Source organism: Telmatherina bonti, assembly GCF_933228915.1.
Source record: "Telmatherina bonti genome assembly, chromosome: 23".
NCBI lineage: Eukaryota > Metazoa > Chordata > Actinopteri > Atheriniformes > Telmatherinidae > Telmatherina > Telmatherina bonti.
Window position 1 is genome coordinate 32,937,911 of NC_136632.1, and position 24,111 is coordinate 32,962,021.

General features: G+C 53.2%; 1 protein-coding gene across 1 annotated transcript in view; it reads right to left on the reverse strand.

Moving 5' to 3' along the window:
- Positions 1-24,111, reverse strand: part of tnpo3 (transportin 3) — a 129,251-nt gene that overhangs the window by 62,061 nt on the left and 43,079 nt on the right. The window contains exons 15-20 of the mRNA XM_079262948.1: positions 22,887-22,947; positions 22,672-22,812; positions 22,442-22,558; positions 17,708-17,802; positions 10,272-10,428; positions 9,908-10,075 (exon numbers count right to left, since the gene is read on the reverse strand). Coding sequence (XP_079119074.1) covers positions 9,908-10,075; positions 10,272-10,428; positions 17,708-17,802; positions 22,442-22,558; positions 22,672-22,812; positions 22,887-22,947 — 739 coding nt within the window. The remainder of the gene's footprint in view (positions 1-9,907; positions 10,076-10,271; positions 10,429-17,707; positions 17,803-22,441; positions 22,559-22,671; positions 22,813-22,886; positions 22,948-24,111) is intronic.

A 24,111-nucleotide genomic window follows, 5' to 3' on the forward strand; every position in this document is an offset into this window, starting at 1 on the left:
ACTCTGACGTAGGCGTAAAGACACTGACGTAGGCGTAAAGACACTGCCGTAGGCGTAAACACACTGACGTAGGCGTAAAGACACTGCCGTAGGCGTAAACACACTGACGTAGGCGTAAACACACTGACGTAGGCGTAAAGATACTGCCGTAGGCGTAAACACACTGACGTAGGCGTAAAGACACTGACGTAGGCGTAAACACACTCTGACGTAGGCGTAAAGACACTGACGTAGGCGTAAACACACTCTGACGTAGGCGTAAAGATACGGACGTAGGCGTAAAGATACGGACGTAGGCGTAAACACACTCTGACGTAGGCGTAAAGACACTGACGTAGGCGTAAACACACTGACGTAGGCGTAAAGACACTAACGTAGGCGTAAAGACACTGACTTAGGCGTAAACACACTCTGACGTAGGCGTAAAGATACTGACGTAGGCGTAAACACACTCTGACGTAGGCGTAAAGACACTGACGTAGGCGTAAACACACTCTGACGGAGGCGTAAAGATACTGACTTAGGCGTAAACACACTCTGACGTAGGCGTAAAGACACTGACGTAGGCGTAAACACACTCTGACGTAGGCGTAAAGACACTGACGTAGGCGTAAACACACTCTGACGTAGGCGTAAACACACTCTGACGTAGGCGTAAAGACACTGACGTAGGCGTAAACACACTCTGACGTAGGCGTAAAGATACTGACTTAGGCGTAAACACACTCTGACGTAGGCGTAAAGATACTGACGTAGGCGTAAACACACTCTGACGTAGGCGTAAAGATACTCTGACGTAGGCGTAAAGACACTGACGTAGGCGTAAACACACTCTGACGGAGGCGTAAAGATACTGACTTAGGCGTAAACACACTCTGACGTAGGCGTAAAGATACTCTGACGTAGGCGTAAAGACACTGACGTAGGCGTAAAGACACTGACTTAGGCGTAAACACACTCTGACATAGGCGTAAAGATACGGACGTAGGCGTAAACACACTCTGACGTAGGCGTAAACACACTCTGACGTAGGCGTAAAGATACGGACGTAGGCGTAAAGATACGGACGTAGGAGTAAACACACTCTGACGTAGGCGTAAAGACACTGACGTAGGCGTAAACACACTGACGTAGGCGTAAAGATACTGACTTAGGCGTAAACACACTCTGACGTAGGCGTAAAGATACTGACTTAGGCGTAAACACACACTGACGTAGGCGTAAAGACACTGACTTAGGCGTGAAGATACGGAATTAGGCGTAAACACACTCTGACGTAGGTGTAAAGACACTGACGTAGGCGTAAACACACTCTGACGTAGGCGTAAAGATACTGACTTAGGCGTAAACACACTCTGACGTAGGCGTAAAGATACTGACTTAGGCAAAAACACACTCTGACGTAGGCGTAAACACACTCTGACGTAGGCGTAAAGACACTGACGTAGGCGTAAAGACACTGACGTAGGCGTAAACACACTGACGTAGGCGTAAAGATACTGACTTAGGCGTAAACACACTCTGACGTAGGCGTAAAGATACTGACTTAGGCGTAAACACACACTGACGTAGGCGTAAAGACACTGACGTAGGCGTAAACACACTGTGACGTAGGCGTAAAGACACTGACGTAGGCGTAAAGACACTGACGAAGGCGTAAAGACACTGACGTAGGCGTAAACACACTCTGACGTAGGCGTAAAGATACTGACGTAGGCGTAAACACACTCTGACGTAGGCGTAAAGATACTGACGTAGGCGTAAACACACACTGACGTAGGCGTAAAGACACTGACTTAGGCGTAAACACACTCTGACGTAGGCGTAAAGATACGGACGTAGGCGTAAAGATACGGACGTAGGCGTAAACACACTCTGACGTAGGCGTAAAGACACTGACGTAGGCGTAAACACACTGACGGAGGCGTAAAGATACTGACTTAGGCGTAAACACACTCTGACGTAGGCGTAAAGATACTCTGACGTAGGTGTAAAGACACTGACGTAGGCGTAAACACACTCTGACGTAGGCGTAAACACACTCTGACGTAGGCGTAAACACACTGACGTAGGCGTAAAGATACCCTGACGTAGGCGTAAAGATACTGACGTAGGCGTAAAGACACTCTGACGTAGGCATAAAGACACTGACGTAGGCATAAAGACACTGACGTAGGCGTAAAGACACTGACGTAGGCGTAAAGACACTGACGTAGGCGTAAACACACTCTGACGTAGGCGTAAACACACTCTGACGTAGGCGTAAAGATACTCTGACGTAGGCATAAAGACACTGACGTAGGCGTAAACACACTGACGTAGTCGTAAAGATACTGACGTAGGCGTAAAGATACTGACGTAGGCGTAAAGATACTGACGTAGGCGTAAAGACACTCTGACGTAGGCATAAAGACACTGACGTAGGTGTAAACACTGACGTAGGCATAAAGACACTGACGTAGGCGTAAACACACTGACGTAGGCGTGAAGACACTGACGTAGGCGTGAAGACACTGACGTAGGCGTAAACACACTCTGACGTAGGCGTAAAGACACTCTGACGTAGGCGTAAAGACACTGACGTAGGCATAAAGACACTGACGTAGGCATAAAGACACTGACGTAGACGTAAACACACTGACGTAGGCGTGAAGACACTCTGACGTAGGCGTAAGCACACTCTGACGTAGGCGTAAGCACACTCCGACGTAGGCGTGAAGATCCTGACGTAGGCGTAATCACTCTGACGTAGGTGTAAACACACACAGACGTAGGCGTAAAGACACTGACGTAGGCGTAAAGATACTCTGACGTAGGCGTAAAGATACTCTGACGTAGGCGTAAAGACACTGACTTAGGCGTAAACACACTCTGACGTAGGCGTAAAGATACTGACGTAGGCGTAAACACACTCTGACGTAGGCGTAAAGATACTCTGACGTAGGCGTAAAGATACTCTGACGTAGGCGTAAAGACACTGACGTAGGCGTAAACACACTGACGGAGGCGTAAAGATACTGACTTAGGCGTAAACACACTCTGACGTAGGCGTAAAGATACGCTGACGTAGGCGTAGAGACTCTGACGTTGGCGTAAAGACACTGACGTTGGCGTAAACACACTCTGACGTAGGCGTAAAGACACTCTGACGTAGGCGTAAAGACACTCTGACGTAGGCCTAAAGACACTGATGTAGGCGTAAAGAAACTGACCTAGGCGTAAACGCACTCTGATGTAGGCGTAAAGACACTCTGACGTAGGCATAAAGACACTTACGTAGGCGTAAACACTGTGACGTAGGCGTAAACACTGACGTAGGCGTAAACACACTCTGACGTAGGCGTAAGCACACTCTGACGTAGGCGTAAGCACACTCCGACGTAGGCGTGAAGATCCTGACGTAGGCGTAATCACTCTGACGTAGGTGTAAACACACACAGACGTAGGCGTAAAGACACTGACGTAGGAGTAAAGATACTCTGACGTAGGCGTAAAGACACTGACGTAGGCGTAAAGACACTGACTTAGGCGTAAACACACTCTGACGTAGGCGTAAACACACTGACGTAGGCGTAAAGATACTCTGACGTAGGCGTAAAGACACTAACGTAGGCGTAAACACACTGACGGAGGCGTAAAGATACTGACTTAGGCGTAAAAATACTCTGACGTAGGCGTAAAGACACTGACGTAGGCGTAAAGACACTGCCGTTGGCGTAAACACACTCTGACGTAGGCGTAAAGACACTGACGTAGGCGTAAACACACAGACGAAGCCGTAAACACACACTGACGTAGGCATAAAGACACTGACGTACGCGTAAAGACACTGACGTAGGCGTAAAGACACTGACGTAGGCGTGAAGACACTGACGTAGGCGTAAAGACACTGATGTTGGCGTAAACACACTCTGACGTAGGCGTAAAGACACTCTGACGTAGGCCTAAAGACACTGATGTAGGCGTAAAGACACTGACGTAGGCGTAAACACACTCTGATGTAGGCGTAAAGACACTGACGTAGGCGTAAAGACACTGACGTAGGCGTAAACACACTCTGAGGTAGGCGTAAAGACACTCTGACGTAGGCGTAAAGACACTCTGACGTAGGCGTAAAGACACTGACGTAGGCGTAAACACACTCTGACGTAGGCGTAAAGACACACAGACGTAGGCGTAAACACACACAGACGTAGGCGTAAACACACAAAGAAGTAGGCGTAAACACACACAGACGTAGGCGTAAAGACACACTGACGTAGGCGTAAACACACTGACGTAGGCGTAAACAGTGTGACGTAGGCGTAGACACTGTGACGTAGGCGTAAACACACTCTGACGTAGGCGTAAAGACACTGTGACGTAGGCGTAAACACACTCTGACGTAGGCGTAATCACTCTGACGTAGGCGTAAAGACACTCTGACGTAGGCGTAAAGACACTGACGTAGGCATAAAGACACTGACGTAGGCATAAAGACACTGACGTAGACGTAAACACACTGACGTAGGCGTGAAGACACTCTGACGTAGGCGTAAGCACACTCTGACGTAGGCGTAAGCACACTCCGACGTAGGCGTGAAGATCCTGACGTAGGCGTAATCACTCTGACGTAGGTGTAAACACACACAGACGTAGGCGTAAAGACACTGACGTAGGCGTAAAGATACTCTGACGTAGGCGTAAAGATACTCTGACGTAGGCGTAAAGACACTGACTTAGGCGTAAACACACTCTGACGTAGGCGTAAAGATACTGACGTAGGCGTAAACACACTCTGACGTAGGCGTAAAGATACTCTGACGTAGGCGTAAAGATACTCTGACGTAGGCGTAAAGACACTGACGTAGGCGTAAACACACTGACGGAGGCGTAAAGATACTGACTTAGGCGTAAACACACTCTGACGTAGGCGTAAAGATACGCTGACGTAGGCGTAGAGACTCTGACGTTGGCGTAAAGACACTGACGTTGGCGTAAACACACTCTGACGTAGGCGTAAAGACACTCTGACGTAGGCGTAAAGACACTCTGACGTAGGCCTAAAGACACTGATGTAGGCGTAAAGAAACTGACCTAGGCGTAAACGCACTCTGATGTAGGCGTAAAGACACTCTGACGTAGGCATAAAGACACTTACGTAGGCGTAAACACTGTGACGTAGGCGTAAACACTGACGTAGGCGTAAACACACTCTGACGTAGGCGTAAGCACACTCTGACGTAGGCGTAAGCACACTCCGACGTAGGCGTGAAGATCCTGACGTAGGCGTAATCACTCTGACGTAGGTGTAAACACACACAGACGTAGGCGTAAAGACACTGACGTAGGAGTAAAGATACTCTGACGTAGGCGTAAAGACACTGACGTAGGCGTAAAGACACTGACTTAGGCGTAAACACACTCTGACGTAGGCGTAAACACACTGACGTAGGCGTAAAGATACTCTGACGTAGGCGTAAAGACACTAACGTAGGCGTAAACACACTGACGGAGGCGTAAAGATACTGACTTAGGCGTAAAAATACTCTGACGTAGGCGTAAAGACACTGACGTAGGCGTAAAGACACTGCCGTTGGCGTAAACACACTCTGACGTAGGCGTAAAGACACTGACGTAGGCGTAAACACACAGACGAAGCCGTAAACACACACTGACGTAGGCATAAAGACACTGACGTACGCGTAAAGACACTGACGTAGGCGTAAAGACACTGACGTAGGCGTGAAGACACTGACGTAGGCGTAAAGACACTGATGTTGGCGTAAACACACTCTGACGTAGGCGTAAAGACACTCTGACGTAGGCCTAAAGACACTGATGTAGGCGTAAAGACACTGACGTAGGCGTAAACACACTCTGATGTAGGCGTAAAGACACTGACGTAGGCGTAAAGACACTGACGTAGGCGTAAACACACTCTGAGGTAGGCGTAAAGACACTCTGACGTAGGCGTAAAGACACTCTGACGTAGGCGTAAAGACACTGACGTAGGCGTAAACACACTCTGACGTAGGCGTAAAGACACACAGACGTAGGCGTAAACACACAAAGAAGTAGGCGTAAACACACACAGACGTAGGCGTAAAGACACACTGACGTAGGCGTAAACACACTGACGTAGGCGTAAACAGTGTGACGTAGGCGTAGACACTGTGACGTAGGCGTAAACACACTCTGACGTAGGCGTAAAGACACTGTGACGTAGGCGTAAACACACTCTGACGTAGGCGTAATCACTCTGACGTAGGCGTAATCACTCTGACGTAGGCGTAAACACACACAGACGTAGGCGTAAAGACACTGACGTAGGCGTAAAGACACTGATGTAGGCGTAAAGACACTGACTTAGGCGCAAACACACTCTGACGTAGGCGTAAACACATTGACGTAGGCGTAAAGATACTCTGACGTAGGCGTAAAGATACTCTGACGTAGGCGTAAAGACACTCTGACGTAGGCGTAAACACTGACGTAGGCGTAAACACTGACGTAGGCGTAAAGACACTGACGTAGGCGTAAACACACTGACGTAGTCGTAAAGATACTGACGTAGGCGTAAAGATACTGACGTAGGCGTAAACACTGACGTAGGCGTAAACACTGACGTAGGCGTAAAGACACTGACGTAGGCGTAAACACACTGACGTAGGCCTAAAGACACTGATCTGGGTAAAAACACACTGACGTAGGCGTAAACACACTGACGTAGGCCTAAAGACACTGATGTAGGTAAAAACACACTGACGTAGGCGTAAACACTCTGACATAGGCGTAAAAACACTCTGACGTAGAGGTAAACCCACACTGACATAGGCGTAAAAACACTCTGACGTAGAGGTAAACCCACACTGACGTAGGCGTAAACACACTCTGACGTAGAGGTAAACCCACACTGACGTAGGCGTAAACACACTCTGACGTAGAGGTAAACCCACACTGACGTAGGCGTAAACACACTCTGACGTAGAGGTAAACCCACACTGACGTAGGCGTAAAAACACTCTGACGTAGAGGTAAACCCACACTGACATAGGCTTAAACACACACTGACGTAGAGGTAAACCCACTCTGACGTAGGCGTAAAGACACTGTGACATAGGCGTAAATACACTGACGTAGGCGTAAAGACACTGACGTAGGCGTAAAAATACTCTGACGCAGGCGTAAAGACACTGACGTAGGCGTAAAGACACTCTGACGTAGGCGTAAACACACTCTGACGTAGGCGTAAACACACTGACGTAGGCGTAAACACACTCTGACGTAGGCGTAAAGACACTGACGTAGGCGTAAAGACACTGACGTACACGTAAACTCTGACGTAGGCGTAAAGACATTGACGTAGGCGTAAAGACACTGACGCAGGCGTAAACACACACTGACGCAGGAATAAAGACACTGACGTAGGCGTAAACACACACTGACGTAGGCGTAAAGACACTGACGTAGGCGTAAACACACTGACGTAGGCGTAAACACACTGACGTAGGCGTAAAGACACTGACGTAGGCGTAAACACTCTGACGTAGGCGTAAAGACACACTGACGTAGGCGTAAAAACACTGACGTAGGCGTAAAAACACTGACGTAGGCGTAAACACTGTGAAGTAGGCGTAAACACTGACGTAGGCGTAAAGACACTGTGACGTAGGCGTAAACACACTGACGTAAGCGTAAACACACTGACGTAGGTGTAAACACACACAGACGTAGGCGTAAAGACACTGACGTAGGCGTAAAGACAATGACGTAGGCGTAAACACAATCTGACGTAGGCGTAAACACTGACGTAGGCGTAAAGACACTGACGTAGGCGTAAACACACTGACATAGGCGTAAACACACTGACGTAGGCGTAAACACACTCTGACGTAGGCCTAAAGACACTGATGTAGGTAAAAAGACACTGACGTAGGAGTAAAGACACTGACTTAGGCGTAAAGACACTCTGACGTAGCAGTAAAGACACACTGACGTAGGCGTAAACACTCTGACGTAAGCATAAACACACTGACGTAGGCGTAAACACACTGACGTAGGCGTAAAGATACTGACGTAGGCATAATCACTCTGACGTAGGGCGTAAAGACACTGACGTAGGCGTAAACACACTCTGACGTAAGCCTAAAGACACTGATGTAGGTAAAAAGACACTGACGTAGGCGTAAATACTCTGACGTAGGCGTAAAGACTCTGACGTAGGCGTAAAGACAATGACGTAGGCGTAAACACACTGACGTAGGCGTAAACATACTGACGTAGGCGTAAACACACTCTGACGTAGGCGTAAAGACTGACGTAGGCGTAAACATACTGACGTAGGCGTAAACACACTGACGTAGGCGTAAAGACACTGACGTAGGCGTAAACACACTCTGACGTAGGCCTAAAGACACTGATGTAGGTAAAAAGACACTGACGTAGGCGTAAAGACACTGACTTAGGCGTAAAGACACTGACGTAGGCGTAAACACACTCTGACGTAGGCGTAAAGATACTGACGTAGACGTAATCACTCTGACGTAGGCGTAAACACACTCTGACGTAGGCGTAAACACACTCTGACGTAGGCGTAAACACACTCTGACCTAGGCGTAAACACACTCTGACGTAGGCCTAAATACACTGATGTAGGTAAAAAGACACTGACGTAGGCGTAAAAACACACTGACGTAGGCGTAAATACTCTGACGTAGGCGTAAAGACTCTGACGTAGGCGTAAACACACTGACGTAGGCGTAAACACACTGACGTAGGCGTAAACACACTCTGACGTAGGCGTAAAGACACTGACTTAGGCGTAAAGACACTCTGACGTAGGCGTAAACACACTCTGACGTAGGCGTAAAGATACTGACGTAGACGTAATCACTCTGACGTAGGCGTAAAGACACTGACGTAGGCGTAAAGACACTGACGTAGGCGTAAACACACTCTGACGTAGGCGTAAAGACACTTACGTAGGCGTAAAGACACTTACGTAGGCGTAAAGACACTAACGTAGCCGTAAAAATACTCTGACGTAGGCGTAAAGACACTCTGACATAGGCGTAAAGACACTGACGTAGGCGTAAAGACACTGACGTAGGGCGTAAAGACACTGATGTAGGCGTAAACACACTCTGACGTAGGCGTAAAGACACTCTGAGGTAGGCCTAAAGACACTGACGTAGGCGTAAAGACACTGCCGTAGGCGTAAAGACACTGACGTAGGGCGTAAAGACACTGACGTAGGCGTAAACACACTCTGACGTAGGCCTAAAGACACTGATGTAGGCGAAAAGACACTGACGTACACGTAAACTCTGACATAGGCGCAAAGACACTGACGTAGGCGTAAAGACACTAACGTAGCCGTAAAAATACTCTGACGTAGGCGTAAAGACACTGACGTAGGCGTAAAGACACTGCCGTAGGCGTAAACACACTGACGTAGGCGTAAAGACACTGCCGTAGGCGTAAACACACTGACGTAGGCGTAAACACACTGACGTAGGCGTAAAGATACTGCCGTAGGCGTAAACACACTGACGTAGGCGTAAAGACACTGACGTAGGCGTAAACACACTCTGACGTAGGCGTAAAGACACTGACGTAGGCGTAAACACACTCTGACGTAGGCGTAAACACACTCTGACGTAGGCGTAAACACTGACGTAGGCGTAAACACACACAGACGTAGGCGTAAAGACACTGACGTAGGTGTAAAGACACTGACGTAGCCGTAAAAATACTCTGACGTAGGCGTAAAGACACTGACGTAGGCGTAAACACACTGACGTAGGCGTAAACACACTGACGTAGGAGTTAAGACACTGACGTTGGCGTAAAGACACTGACGTAGGCGTAAAGACACTCTGACGTAGCTAACGCAGGTAACGCAGCCGAACAGCCGTCTACTTACGGGTCGGTTGAACAGCATGACTTCCCACAGCACTTCGGCCACGTCGGGCAGCGTGTACGGCGGCAGGCAGAAACAACAGGAGTGCATCAGCTGACTGACCAGCTGCTGGCCGTGTTGTTCCATGGCCTGACCAATCAGACGCTTCCTCACCTCAAAGTCCTCCTCGTGCTGCAAGACAGAATGGCTTGAGTTGATGAGGAATAGGGGTTTCCCTGCTGCAACGCACCTGACTCGCACCAAACTGGAGTTTATTATCTGCAGCAGTCTGCCCAGTCTGATGCCAGTCAGGTGCGTTGCAGCAGGGAAATATCAGCAGGACGGGAGACGTAGAAGCTTCTACTCCACTACTGGTCAGCTGACTCACATCGTTGGACACACCGGTGTGGATCAGGTCCCGCATGAACTTCATCACGCTGCAGTTGGCGTCCCGGTGGTCCAAAGAGGTGGCGGCAATGGCGCACTGGATGATGTGGATGATGATGCTGCTGCTGAGTAGCGTGATGGGACTCCTCTGGACGAACCTGGAGACGGGATGGAGACGTCATGGGACGGACATGTCATGGGACAGGGGGACGGAGACTTCATGGGACAGGGGGACGGAGTCGTCATGGGACGGAGTCGTCATGAGACGGAGACGTCATGAGACGGAGTCGTCATGAGACAGGGGGACGGAGACGTCATGGGACGGAGTCGTCATGAGACAAGGGGACGGAGACGTCATGGGACGGAGACGTCATGAGACGGGGACGGAGACGTCATGGGACGGAGACGTCATGAGACAGGGGGACGGAGACGTCATGGGACGGAGACGTCAGGGGACGGAGACGTCTTGAGACAGGGGGACGGAGTCGTCAGGGGACTGAGACGTCAGGGGACGGAGACATCTTGAGACAGGGGGACGGAGACGTCTTGAGACGGAGTCGTCAGGAGACGGAGACGTCTTGAGACGGAGTCGTCAGGAGACGGAGACGTCATCGGACGGAGACGGAGTCGTCAGGAGACGGAGACGTCTTGAGACGGAGACGTCTTGAGACGGAGTCGTCAGGAGACGGAGACGTCATCGGACGGAGACGTCATCGGACGGAGACGTCATGGGACGGAGACGTCATCGGACGGAGACGTCATGAGACAGGAGGACGGAGACGTCATGGGACGGAGTCGTCGGGGACGGAGACGTCATGGGACGGAGTCGTCGGGGACGGAGACGTCATCGGACGGAGACGTCAGGGGACGGAGACGTCTTGAGACAGGGGGACGGAGACGTCATGAGACGGAGACGTCATGGGACGGAGTCGTCAGGGGACAGAGACGTCATGGGACGGAGACGTCATGGGACAGAGTCGTCATGGGACGGAGTCGTCAGGGGACGGAGACGTCATGGGACAGAGTCGTCATGGGACGGAGTCGTCAGGGGACGGAGACGTAATGGGACGGAGACGTCATGGGACGGAGTCGTCAGGGGACGGAGACGTCATGGGACAGAGACGTCATGGGACGGAGACGTCATGGGACAGAGACGTCATGGGACAGAGACGTCATGGGACGGAGTCGTCATGGGACGGAGTCGTCAGGGGACGGAGACGTCATGGGACGGAGACGTCATAGGACAGAGTCGTCATGGGACAGAGTCGTCATGGGACAGAGTCGTCAGGGGACGGAGACGTCATGGGACAGAGTCGTCATGGGACAGAGTCGTCATGGGACGGAGTCGTCATGGGACAGAGTCGTCAGGGGACGGAGACGTAATGGGACGGAGACGTCATGAGACAGAGTCGTCATGGGACAGAGTCGTCATGGGACAGAGTCGTCATGGGACGGAGTCGTCATGGGACGGAGTCGTCATGGGACGGAGTCGTCATGGGACGGAGTCGTCAGGGGACAGAGTCGTCATGGGATGGAGTCGTCAGGGGACAGAGACGTCATGGGACAGAGTCGTCATGGGACGGAGACGTCATGAGACAGGGGGACGGAGACGTCATGAGACAAGGGGACGGAGACGTCATGAGACAGGGGGACGGAGACTTCATGGGACAGGGGGACGGAGACTTCATGGGACGGAGTCGTCATGGGACGGAGACGTCATGAGACGGAGACGTCATGAGACGGAGTCGTCATGAGACGGAGTCGTCATGAGACAGGGGGACGGAGACGTCATGGGACGGAGTCGTCATGAGACAAGGGGACGGAGACGTCATGAGACAGGGGTACGGAGACGTCATGAGATGGAGACGTCAGGGGACGGAGACGTCTTGAGACAGGGGGACGGAGTCGTCAGGGGACTGAGACGTCAGGGGACGGAGACGTCTTGAGACAGGGGGACGGAGTCGTCAGGGGACTGAGACGTCAGGGGACGGAGACGTCTTGAGACAGGGGGACGGAGTCGTCAGGGGACTGAGACGTCAGGGGACGGAGACGTCTTGAGACAGGGGGACGGAGTCGTCAGGGGACTGAGACGTCAGGGGACGGAGACGTCTTGAGACAGGGGGACGGAGACGTCTTGAGACGGAGTCGTCAGGAGACGGAGACATCATCGGACGGAGACGTCATCGGACGGAGACGTCATGGGACGGAGTCGTCATGAGACAGGAGGACGGAGACGTCATCGGACGGAGTCGTCGGGGACGGAGACGTCATCGGACGGAGTCGTCGGGGACGGAGACGTCATCGGACGGAGACGTCAGGGGACGGAGACGTCTTGAGACAGGGGGACGGAGTCGTCAGGGGACTGAGACGTCAGGGGACGGAGATGTCTTGAGACAGGGGGACGGAGACGTCTTGAGACGGAGTCGTCAGGAGACGGAGACATCATGAGACGGAGTCGTCATCGGACGGAGACGTCATGGGACGGAGACGTCATGGGACGGAGTCGTCGGGGACGGAGACGTCATGGGACGGAGACGTCATGGGACGGAGTCGTCATGGGACGGGGACGGAGACGTCATGAGACGGAGTCGTCAGGGGACGGAGACGTCATGAGACGGAGACGTCATGAGACGGGGACGGAGACGTCATGGGACGGAGTCGTCATGAGACGGAGTCGTCAGGGGACGGAGTCGTCAGGGGACGGAGACGTCATGAGACGGAGACGTCATGAGACGGGGACGGAGACGTCAGGGGACGGAGTCGTCATGAGACGGGGACGGAGACGTCAGGGGACGGAGTCGTCATGAGACGGGGACGGAGACGTCAGGGGACGGAGTCGTCATGAGACGGGGACGGAGACGTCAGGGGACGGAGTCGTCATGAGACAGGGGGACGGAGACGTCAGGGGACGGAGTCGTCATGAGACGGAGACGTCATGGGACAGGGGGACGGAGACGTCAGGGGACGGAGACGTCAGGGGACGGAGTCGTCATGAGACGGGGACGGAGACGTCAGGGGACGGAGTCGTCATGAGACAGGGGGACGGAGACGTCAGGGGACGGAGTCGTCATGAGACGGAGTCGTCATGGGACGGAGTCGTCATGGGACAGTCGTCATGGGACGGAGTCGTCATGGGACAGAGTCGTCATGGGACGGAGTCGTCAGAGGACGGAGACGTAATGGGACGGAGATGTCATGAGACGGAGACGTCTTGAGACAGGGGGATGGAGACGTCATGAGACGGAGACGTCATGGGACGGAGACGTCATCGGACGGAGAAGTCATGGGACGGAGACGTCATCGGACGGAGACGTCATGGGACGGAGACGTCATCGGACGGAGACGTCATGGGACGGAGACGTCATCGGACGGAGACGTCATGAGACGGAGACGTCATGAGACGGAGACGTCATGAGACGGAGACGTCATCGGGGACGGAGACGTCATCGGGGACGGAGACGTCATCGGGGACGGAGACGTCATGGGACGGAGACGTCATCGGGGACGGAGACGTCATGGGACGGAGTCGTCGGGGACGGAGACGTCATGGGACGGAGTCGTCATGAGACGGGGACGGAGACGTCATGGGACGGAGTCGTCATGAGACGGAGACGTCATGGGACGGAGTCGTCATGAGACGGGGACGGAGACGTCATGGGACGGAGTCGTCATGAGACGGAGACGTCATGAGACGGAGACGTCATGAGACGGGGACGGAGACGTCATGGGACGGAGTCGTCATGAGACAGGGGGACGGAGACGTCATGGGACGGAGTCGTCATGGGACGGAGTCGTCAGGGGACAGAGTCGTCAGGGGACGGAGACGTAATGGGACGGAGATGTCATGAGACGGAGACGTCATGAGACGGGGACGGAGACGTCATGGGACGGAGTCGTCATGAGACAGGGGGACGGAGACGTCATGGGACGGAGTCGTCATGAGACGGAGACGTCATGGGACGGAGACGTCATGAGACGGAGACGTCATGGGACGGAGACGTCATGAGACGGAGACGTCATGGGACGGAGACGTCATGGGACAGGGGGAGGGAGACGTCATGAGACGGAGTCGTCAGGGGACGGAGACGTCATGGGACAGGGGGAGGGAGACGTCATGAGACGGAGTCGTCAGGGGACGGAGACGTCATGGGACAGGGGGAGGGAGACGTCATGAGACGGAGTCGTCAGGGGACAGAGACGTCATGGGACGGAGTCGTCATGAGACGGAGTCGTCAGGGGACGGAGACGTCATGGGACAGGGGGAGGGAGACGTCATGAGACGGAGTCGTCAGGGGACAGAGACGTCATGGGACGGAGTCGTCATGAGACGGAGTCGTCAGGGGACGGAGACGTCATGGGACAGGGGGAGGGAGACGTCATGAGACGGAGTCGTCAGGGGACGGAGACGTCATGGGACAGGGGGAGGGAGACGTCATGAGACGGAGTCGTCAGGGGACAGAGACGTCAGGGGACGGAGTCGTCAGGGGACAGAGACGTCAGGGGACAGAGACGTCAGGGGACGGAGTCGTCAGGGGACGGAGACGTAATGAGACGGAGACGTCATGAGACAGGGGGACGGAGACGTCATGAGACGGAGACGTCAGGGGACGGAGACGTCATGAGACGGAGACGTCAGGGGACAGAGATGTCATGGGACGGAGACGTCATGAGACGAGGATGGAGACGTCATGGGACGGAGACGTCATGAGACAGGGGGACGGAGACGTCATGGGACGGAGACGTCGGGGACGGAGACGTCGGGGACGGAGTCGTCGGGGACGGAGACATAATGGGACGGAGATGTCATGAGACGAGGATGGAGACGTCATGGGACGGAGTCGTCATGAGACGAGGATGGAGACGTCATGGGACGGAGACGTCGGGGACGGAGACGTCATGGGACGGAGTCGTCAGGGGACGGAGACGTCATGGGACGGAGTCGTCATGAGACGGGGACGGAGACGTCATGGGACGGAGTCGTCAGGGGACAGAGTCGTAATGGGACGGAGATGTCATGAGACGGAGATGTCATGAGACGGAGACCTCATGAGACAGGGGGACGGAGACGTCATGGGACGGAGTCGTCATGAGACGTCATGGGACGGAGACGTCATGTGACGGAGACGTCATGGGACGGAGACGTCATGGGACGTAGACGTCAGGGGACAGAGTCGTCAGGGGACGGAGTCGTCATGAGACGAGGATGGAGACGTCATGGGACGGAGACGTCGGGGACGGAGTCGTCATGAGACGGGGACGGAGACGTCATGGGACGGAGTCGTCAGGGGACGGAGACGTCATGGGACGGAGTCGTCATGAGACGGGGACGGAGACGTCATGGGACGGAGTCGTCAGGGGACAGAGTCGTAATGGGACGGAGATGTCATGAGACGGAGATGTCATGAGACGGAGACCTCATGAGACAGGGGGACGGAGACGTCATGGGACGGAGTCGTCATGGGACGGAGACGTCATGTGACGGAGACGTCATGGGACGGAGACGTCATGGGACGTAGACGTCAGGGGACAGAGTCGTCAGGGGACGGAGACATAATGGGACGGAGATGTCATGAGACGGAGACGTCATGGGACGGAGACGTCATGGGACGTAGACGTCAGGGGACAGAGTCGTCAGGGGACGGAGACATAATGGGACGGAGATGTCATGAGACGGAGACGTCATGAGAGGGGGACGGAGACGTCATGGGACAGAGTCGTCATGAGACAGGGGGACGGAGACGTCATGAGACGGGGACGGAGTCGTCATGGGACGGAGACGTCAGGGGACGGAGACGTCATGGGACGGAGACGTCGGGAAAGAGACGTCATGGGACGGAGACGTCATGGGACGGAGTCGTCATGAGACGGAGACGTCATGAGACGGAGTCGTCGGGACAGAGACGTCATGGGACGGAGTCGTCATGGGACGGAGTCGTCATGAGACGGAGACGTCATGGGACGGAGACGTCATGGGACGGAGTCGTCATGGGACGGAGACGTCATGGGACGGAGTCGTCATGGGACGGAGACGTCATGGGACGGAGTCGTCATGGGACGGAGACGTCATGAGACGGAGTCGTCAGGGGACAGAGACGTCATGAGACGGAGTCGTCAGGGGACAGAGACGTCATGAGACGGAGTCGTCAGGGGACAGAGACGTCAGGGGACAGAGACGTCAGGGGACGGAGTCGTCAGGGGACAGAGACGTCAGGGGACAGAGACGTCAGGGGACGGAGTCGTCATGGGACGGAGACGTCATGGGACGGAGTCGTCATGGGACGGAGTCGTCATGGGACGGAGTCGTCATGGGACGGAGGGAAGTAGACCTATCGACCTGCTGTCGATCTGGGTCTGGTCTCCTGCTGTAGACCTGCTGTAGACCTGGGTCTGGTCTCCTGCTGTAGACCAGGGTCTGGTCTCCTGCTGTAGACCTGCTGTAGACCTGGGTCTGGTCTCCTGCTGTAGACCTGGGTCTGGTCTCCTGCTGTAGACCTGGGTCTGGTCTCCTGCTGTAGACCTGGGTCTGGTCTCCTGCTGTAGACCTGGGTCTGGTCTCCTGCTGTAGACCTGGGTCTGGTCTGCTGCTGTAGACCTGGGTCTGGTCTCCTGCTGTAGACCTGCTGTAGACCTGGGTCTGGTCTCCTGCTGTAGACCTGGGTCTGGTCTCCTGCTGTAGACCTGGGTCTGGTCTCCTGCTGTAGACCTGGGTCTGGTCTCCTGCTGTAGACCTGCTGTAGACCTGGGTCTGGTCTCCTGCTGTAGACCTGGGTCTGGTCTCCTGCTGTAGACCTGGGTCTGGTCTCCTGCTGTAGACCTGCTGTAGACCTGGGTCTGGTCACCTGCTGTAGACCTGGGTCTGGTCTCCTGCTGTAGACCTGGGTCTGGTCTCCTGCTGTAGACCTGGGTCTGGTCTCCTGCTGTAGACCTGGGTCTGGTCTCCTGCTGTAGACCTGGGTCTGGTCTCCTGCTGTAGACCTGCTGTAGACCTGGGTCTGGTCTCCTGCTGTAGACCTGCTGTAGACCTGGGTCGGGTCACATGCTGTAGACCTGGGTCTGGTCTCCTGCTGTAGACCTGGGTCTGGTCTCCTGCTGAAGCTTCAGATCCAACAGGAAATGACTGATGGACGGATATGGAGGTCATACGGGGGTTCTGGATTTAATCCCATGATCCAGGCCTCCAGAAATCCTGATCAGAACCTTCCTGCTCACCCAGCTGACTTGCTGTCTGTGTGTGTGCACAGAACCAATCAGGACTCAGAAGAACCTAACAAGGAACCTCATCAGAGCATGGAGAAAACCAATGATGGTGGTGAAAGTCTGCCCCCTGGTGGCAGAACTATCTCAACACCAATGATCCTTCCAGATGAGTGTTGACTCGTCTCTGGACACAGAAGCTACTGAGCTCACTGCTGCCATGGCGAAGAGCTGCAGGCTCACCTGGTGGCCAGTCTGAACAGGTCGTCCACGGTGTCGGGGTGATTCCTCAGTCCGTTGGGCTGCTCTAACAGCTGGAAGGTCGGCATACACAGAGCCTGCAGGAGGATGAAATCATCATCACTGTCGTCCTCATCGTCATTATCATCACCGTGGTTATTATCATTGTTATAATCATCGTCATTAATGTACTCATGACCGCGGTCATTATCGTCATCATCATTACTGCCATCATACAACACAATCCAGTCCGTCAATCCTCTAGACGGAAACGTTACCTGACAACATCGACAACGTCCACAAACCACAACAGAACATTGATCCATTTCTTTATCACAGAAACTTTCCAAAACTAAAACATGAACGGACCGAGATTCACCCATTTCAGTCCGGGAGCTCCATGAAGCTCTCCAGCACAGGGCCAACAGTAAAGCACCGGGACCACCAAGACCACTGGGACCACCACGACCACTGGGACCACTAGGACCACCGGGACCACTAAGAACACCGAGACCACCGGGACCACTACGAGCACCAGGACCATTAAGACCACTAGGACCACCGGGACCACTAGGACCACCGAGACCACCACGACCACTGGGACCACTAGGACCACTGGGACCACTAGGACCACCAGGACCACCGAGCTCACCGGGACCACCGGGACCACTAGGAGCACCGGGACCACTAAGAACACCGAGACCACCGGGACCACTAGGAGCACCAGGACCATTAAGACCACTAGGACCACCGGGACCACTAGGACCACCGAGACCACCGGGACGACTACTAGGACAACTGGGACGACCACTAGGACCACCGAGACCACCAGGAGCACCGGGACCACTAAGAACACAAGGACCACCAGGACCACCAGGACCACTAAGACCACCGGGACCACTAAGAACACCGGGACCACCAGGACCAATAGGAGCACCAGGACCACTAAGACCACTAGGACCACCGGGACCACTAGGACCACCGAGACCACCGGGACGACTACTAGGACAACTGGGACGACCACTAGGACCACCGAGACCACCAGGAGCACCGGGACCACTAAGAACACAGGGACCACCAGGACCACTAGGACCACCGGGACCACTAAGACCACCGGGACCACTAAGACCACCGGGACCACTAAGACCACCGGGACCACTAAGAACACCGGGACCACTAAGAACAACGGGACCACCAGGACCACTAGGACCACTAGGAGCACCGGGACCACTAAGAACACCGGGACCACTAGGACCACCGGGACCACTAAGAACACTGGGACCACTAAGAACACTGGGACCACCAGGACCACTAGGACCACCGGGACCACTAGGACTACTAGGAGCACCGGGACCACTAAGAACGCCAGGAACACCAGGACCACTAGGACCACTGGGAGCACCGGGACCACTAAGAACACCGGGACTACCAGGACCACTAGGACCACCGGGACCACTAAGAACGCCATGAACACCAGGACCACTAGGAGCACCGGGACCAGTAAGAACACCGGGACCACCAGGACCACCGGGACCACTAGGATCACTAGGAACACCGGGACCACTAAGAACACCGGGACCACCAGGACCATTAGGACCACCGGGACCACCAGGACCACAAGGACCACCGGGACCACTAAGGACACCGGGACCACCAGGACCACTAGGAGCACCGGGACCACTAAGAACACCGGGACCACCAGGACCACTAGGAGCACCGGGACCACTAAGAACACCGGGACCACCAGGACCACCGGGACCACTAGGACCATTACGACCACCGGGACCACCAGGATCACTAGGACCACCGAGACCACTAAGAACACCGGGACCACCAGGACCACTAGGACCACCGGGACCACTAGGACCACCAGGACCACTAGGAGCACCGGGACCACTAGGACCACTAGGAGCACCGGGACCAGTAAGAACACCGGGACCACCAGGACCACCGGGACCACTAGGACCACCGGGACCACTAGGATCACTAGGACCACAGGGACCACTAAGACCACCAGGACCACCAGGACCACCGGGACCACTAAGAACACCGGGACCACCAGGACCACTAGGACCACCGGGACCACTAGGACCACCGGGACCACTAAGAACACCGGGACCACCAGGACCACCGGGACCACTAGGACCATTACGACCACTGGGACCACCAGGACCACTAGGACCCCCGGGACCACTAGGACCACCAGGACCACTAGGAGCACCGGGAACACTAAGAACACCGGGACCACCAGGACCACTAGGAGCACCGGGACCACCAAGAACACCGGGACCACCAGGAGCACCGGGACCACTAAGAACACCGGGACCACCGGGACCACTAGGATCTCTAGGAGCACCGGGACCACTAAGAACACCGGGACCACCAGGACCACTAGGACCACCGGGACCACTAAGAACACCGGGACCACCAGGACCACTGGGACCACTAAGAACACTGGGACCACTAAGAACACTGGGACCACCAGGACCACTAGGACCACCGGGACCACCAGGACCACTAGGACTACTAGGAGCACCGGGACCACTAAGAACGCCAGGAACACCAGGACCACTAGGAGCACCGGGACCACTAAGAACACCGGGACCAATAGGACCACTACGACCACCGGGACCACTAGGATCACTGGGACCACTAAGAACACTGGGACCACTAAGAACACTGGGACCACCAGGACCACTAGGACCACCGGGACCACCAGGACCACTGGGACCACTAAGAACGCCAGGAACACCAGGACCACTAGGAGCACCGGGACCACTAAGAACACCGGGACCAATAGGACCACTACGACCACCGGGACCACTAGGATCACTAGGACCACCGGGACCGCTAAGAACACCGGGACCACCAGGACCATTAGGACCACCGGGACCACTAGGAGCACCGGGACCACTAAGAACACCGGGACCACCAGGACCACTAGGAGCACCGGGACCACTAAGAACACCGGGACCACCAGGACCACTAGGAGCACAGGGACCACTAAGAACACCGGGACCACCAGGACCACCGGGACCACTAGGACCATTACGACCACCGGGACCACTAGGATCACTAGGACCACCGAGACCACTAAGAACACCGGGACCACCAGGACCACTAGGACCACCGGGACCACTAGGACCACCAGGACCACTAGGAGCACCGGGACCACTAGGACCACTAGGACCACTAGGAGCACCGGGACCAGTAAGAACACCGGGACCACCAGGACCACCGGGACCACTAGGATCACTAGGAGCACCGGGACCACTAAGAACGCCAGGAACACCAGGACCACTAGGAGCACCGGGACCACTAAGAACACCGGGACCACCAGGACCACTAGGACCACTAGGAGCACCGGGACCACTAAGAACACCGGGACCACTAGGACTTCTAGGAGCACCGGGACCACTAAGAACACCGGGACCACCGGGACCACTAGGACCTCTAGGAGCACCGGGACCACTAAGAACACCGGGACCACTAGGACCTCTAGGAGCACAGGGACCACTAAGAACACCGGGACCACTAGGAGCACCAGGACCAGCAAGTCCAGGTGCTACTTTCACCACTAGGATGGTGATGATGATGGTGCTACAGCACCATCATCATCACCATTATAATCAGCACCAGCATCCTCATCATCACCATTATCATCATCACCATCATCATCAATATCAACATTATCATCAGCAGCACCATTATCATCATCATCACCATTATCATCATCATCATCAACATTATCATCATCACCAGCACCATCATCATCACCGCCATTATCATCATCATCATCACCATTATCATCACCATTATCATCATCATCAACATTATCATCAGCAGCACCATTATCATCACCATCATCATCAACATCAACATTATCATCATCACCATCATCATCATCAGAACCATCATCATTACCGCAATTATCATCATCATCATTACCATTATCATCATCACCATCATTATTATAATTAGCACCATCATCATCACCATCATCATCATCACCATTATCATAATCAGTACCATCATTATCATCACCATTATCATCACCGCCATTATCATCATCATCATCATCATCATTATCATAATCAGCACCATCATCATCATCACCATGATCATTATCATCACCACAATTATCATCATCACCAATAGGTCTGTTAACCAGCTGGTTCAGATCAGCTGCCTTAACAGGTGAATGAGAGAAACGCGCTGCAGCCTCACAGCCGTTGTTTGGCATAAAACGTACATCCAGGCCAACGTAGAATAGTTCCTATATAAGCAGTAAAAATGGATTGAACAACTCGGAACCGTGCATTAGACGGTAATAATGCACAACACGGAGTCTAGAACACCATGATGCGCAGCGTTGTTTAAAAATACTGGATAATTGTGTTAAATAATCGATATCTCTATTTCAGTCAAAATAATGGAGATTTTCCATTTTTGTCATTATCGAGCAGCTCTAATTACCAATTATCATCACCAATTTTATCATCATCACCATTGTCATCAATATCAATATTATTGTTGTCATGATTATTGTCATCACCATTATTATCATCCTCATTCTGTTACAATGATTTTGAAATCGTATGACGTCACTACAGGTCTAAAGGAAAGGCAGAGACCATCGAGGACCTGAGTCCTCCTTCAGAACCTCAGACTGTCCACGCCTCTATACGAGCAGGTTTTTGTTCTAGTCCTGACCCAACCCACCAAGTAAGGCCTTACCTGTAACATGTCCAGCAGTCCCTGCCTGCAGCCCTCCTCCATTCCGTACTCGTCCACCAGGATGCTGCCCAGGTACAGGAAGCAGGAGTGCGGATACACCTGGTACACATTCACCATCTGAGGACAGTAAATAGGTAGTCAGGGTTTCCATGGTAATGGATGAAGATTGATGTCAGTGGTCAGAATAGATGATCATTGATTGGTCATCAGACGGCTCAGATGGAACTCACCTGAGTGACAAGAGGTTGCAGCAAGGAGGCGGAGCCTTTTCCAACACATCGAACAGCAAACCTGAGACAGCGGCAGCATCGCTCCACAATCCGGTTGTCAGCCTGGTGAGTGTTCAGCGTCTCCGACAAAACCGGCCAGATCTACAGGTGAGTCGGGTTTATTCCTACTCTATAAATATTCAAATGAGTCTTCCAGGTAAGTTCAGAATTTTTACCTCCTGGATGACTTTCTGACAAGGATGAGTCTGTCCGTTCTCGACAATGGGGTTTGTATGTCTAAGAACAAAACCAAAGAAATCAGCAGCTTTATTTACACACGCCAGTGAAAAAGCAGGTATAAAGGCAGGTAAACACACAGGTAAAGACAAATAAAAACACAGGTAAACACACAGGTAAAGACAGATAAAAACACAGGTAAACACACAGATAAAGACGCAGATAAAAAGGTAGGTAAACACGAAGGTAAATACAGAGGTATAGACGCAAGTAAACAGGCAGGTAAACACGCAGATAAACACTCATTTATACACGCAGGTAAACACGCACATATACACGAGGGTAAATACACGTATACAGGAAGGTAAACACGCAGTTATACACGCAAGTATATGCGCTGGTATACAGACAGGTAAATAGGCAAGTAAATACAGGTAAAGATGTAGGTATACACACAGGTAAAAAGGCAGGTAAACACGCAGGTATACAGGAAGGTAAACACACAAGTATACATGCAGGTAAACACGCAGGTAAACACACAGATATACATGCAGGTAAACACACAGGTATACAGGAAGGTAAACACACAGGTAAACTTGCTGGTAAACACGGAGGTATACAGGCAGGTAAACACAGGTATATGTACAGGTATACAGAAAGGTAAACACGCAGGTAAACACACAGGTATACATGCAGGTAAAAATGGAGTATACAGGCAGGTAAACACGTAGTTAAACACACAGGTAAACACGGAGGTATACAGGAAGGTAAACACGTAGTTATACAGGCAGGTAAACACACAGGTAAACACAGATAAACATGGAGGTATACAGACAGGTAAACACACAGGTATATGTGCAGGTAGACAGGCAGGTAAACACAGTTATACAGGCAGGTAAACACACAGGTAAACACAGATAAACATGGAGGTATACAGGCAGGAAAACACACAGGTATATGTACAGGTATACAGAAAGGTAAACACGCAGGTAAACACACAGGTATACATGCAGGTAAAAATGGAGTATACAGGCAGGTATACAGGCAGGTAAACACGTAGTTAAACACACAGGTAAACACGGAGGTATACAGGAAGGTAAACACGTAGTTATACAGGCAGGTAAACACACAGGTAAACACAGATAAACATGGAGGTATACAGGCAGGTAAACACACAGGTATATGTGCAGGTAGACAGGCAGGTAAACACAGTTATACAGGCAG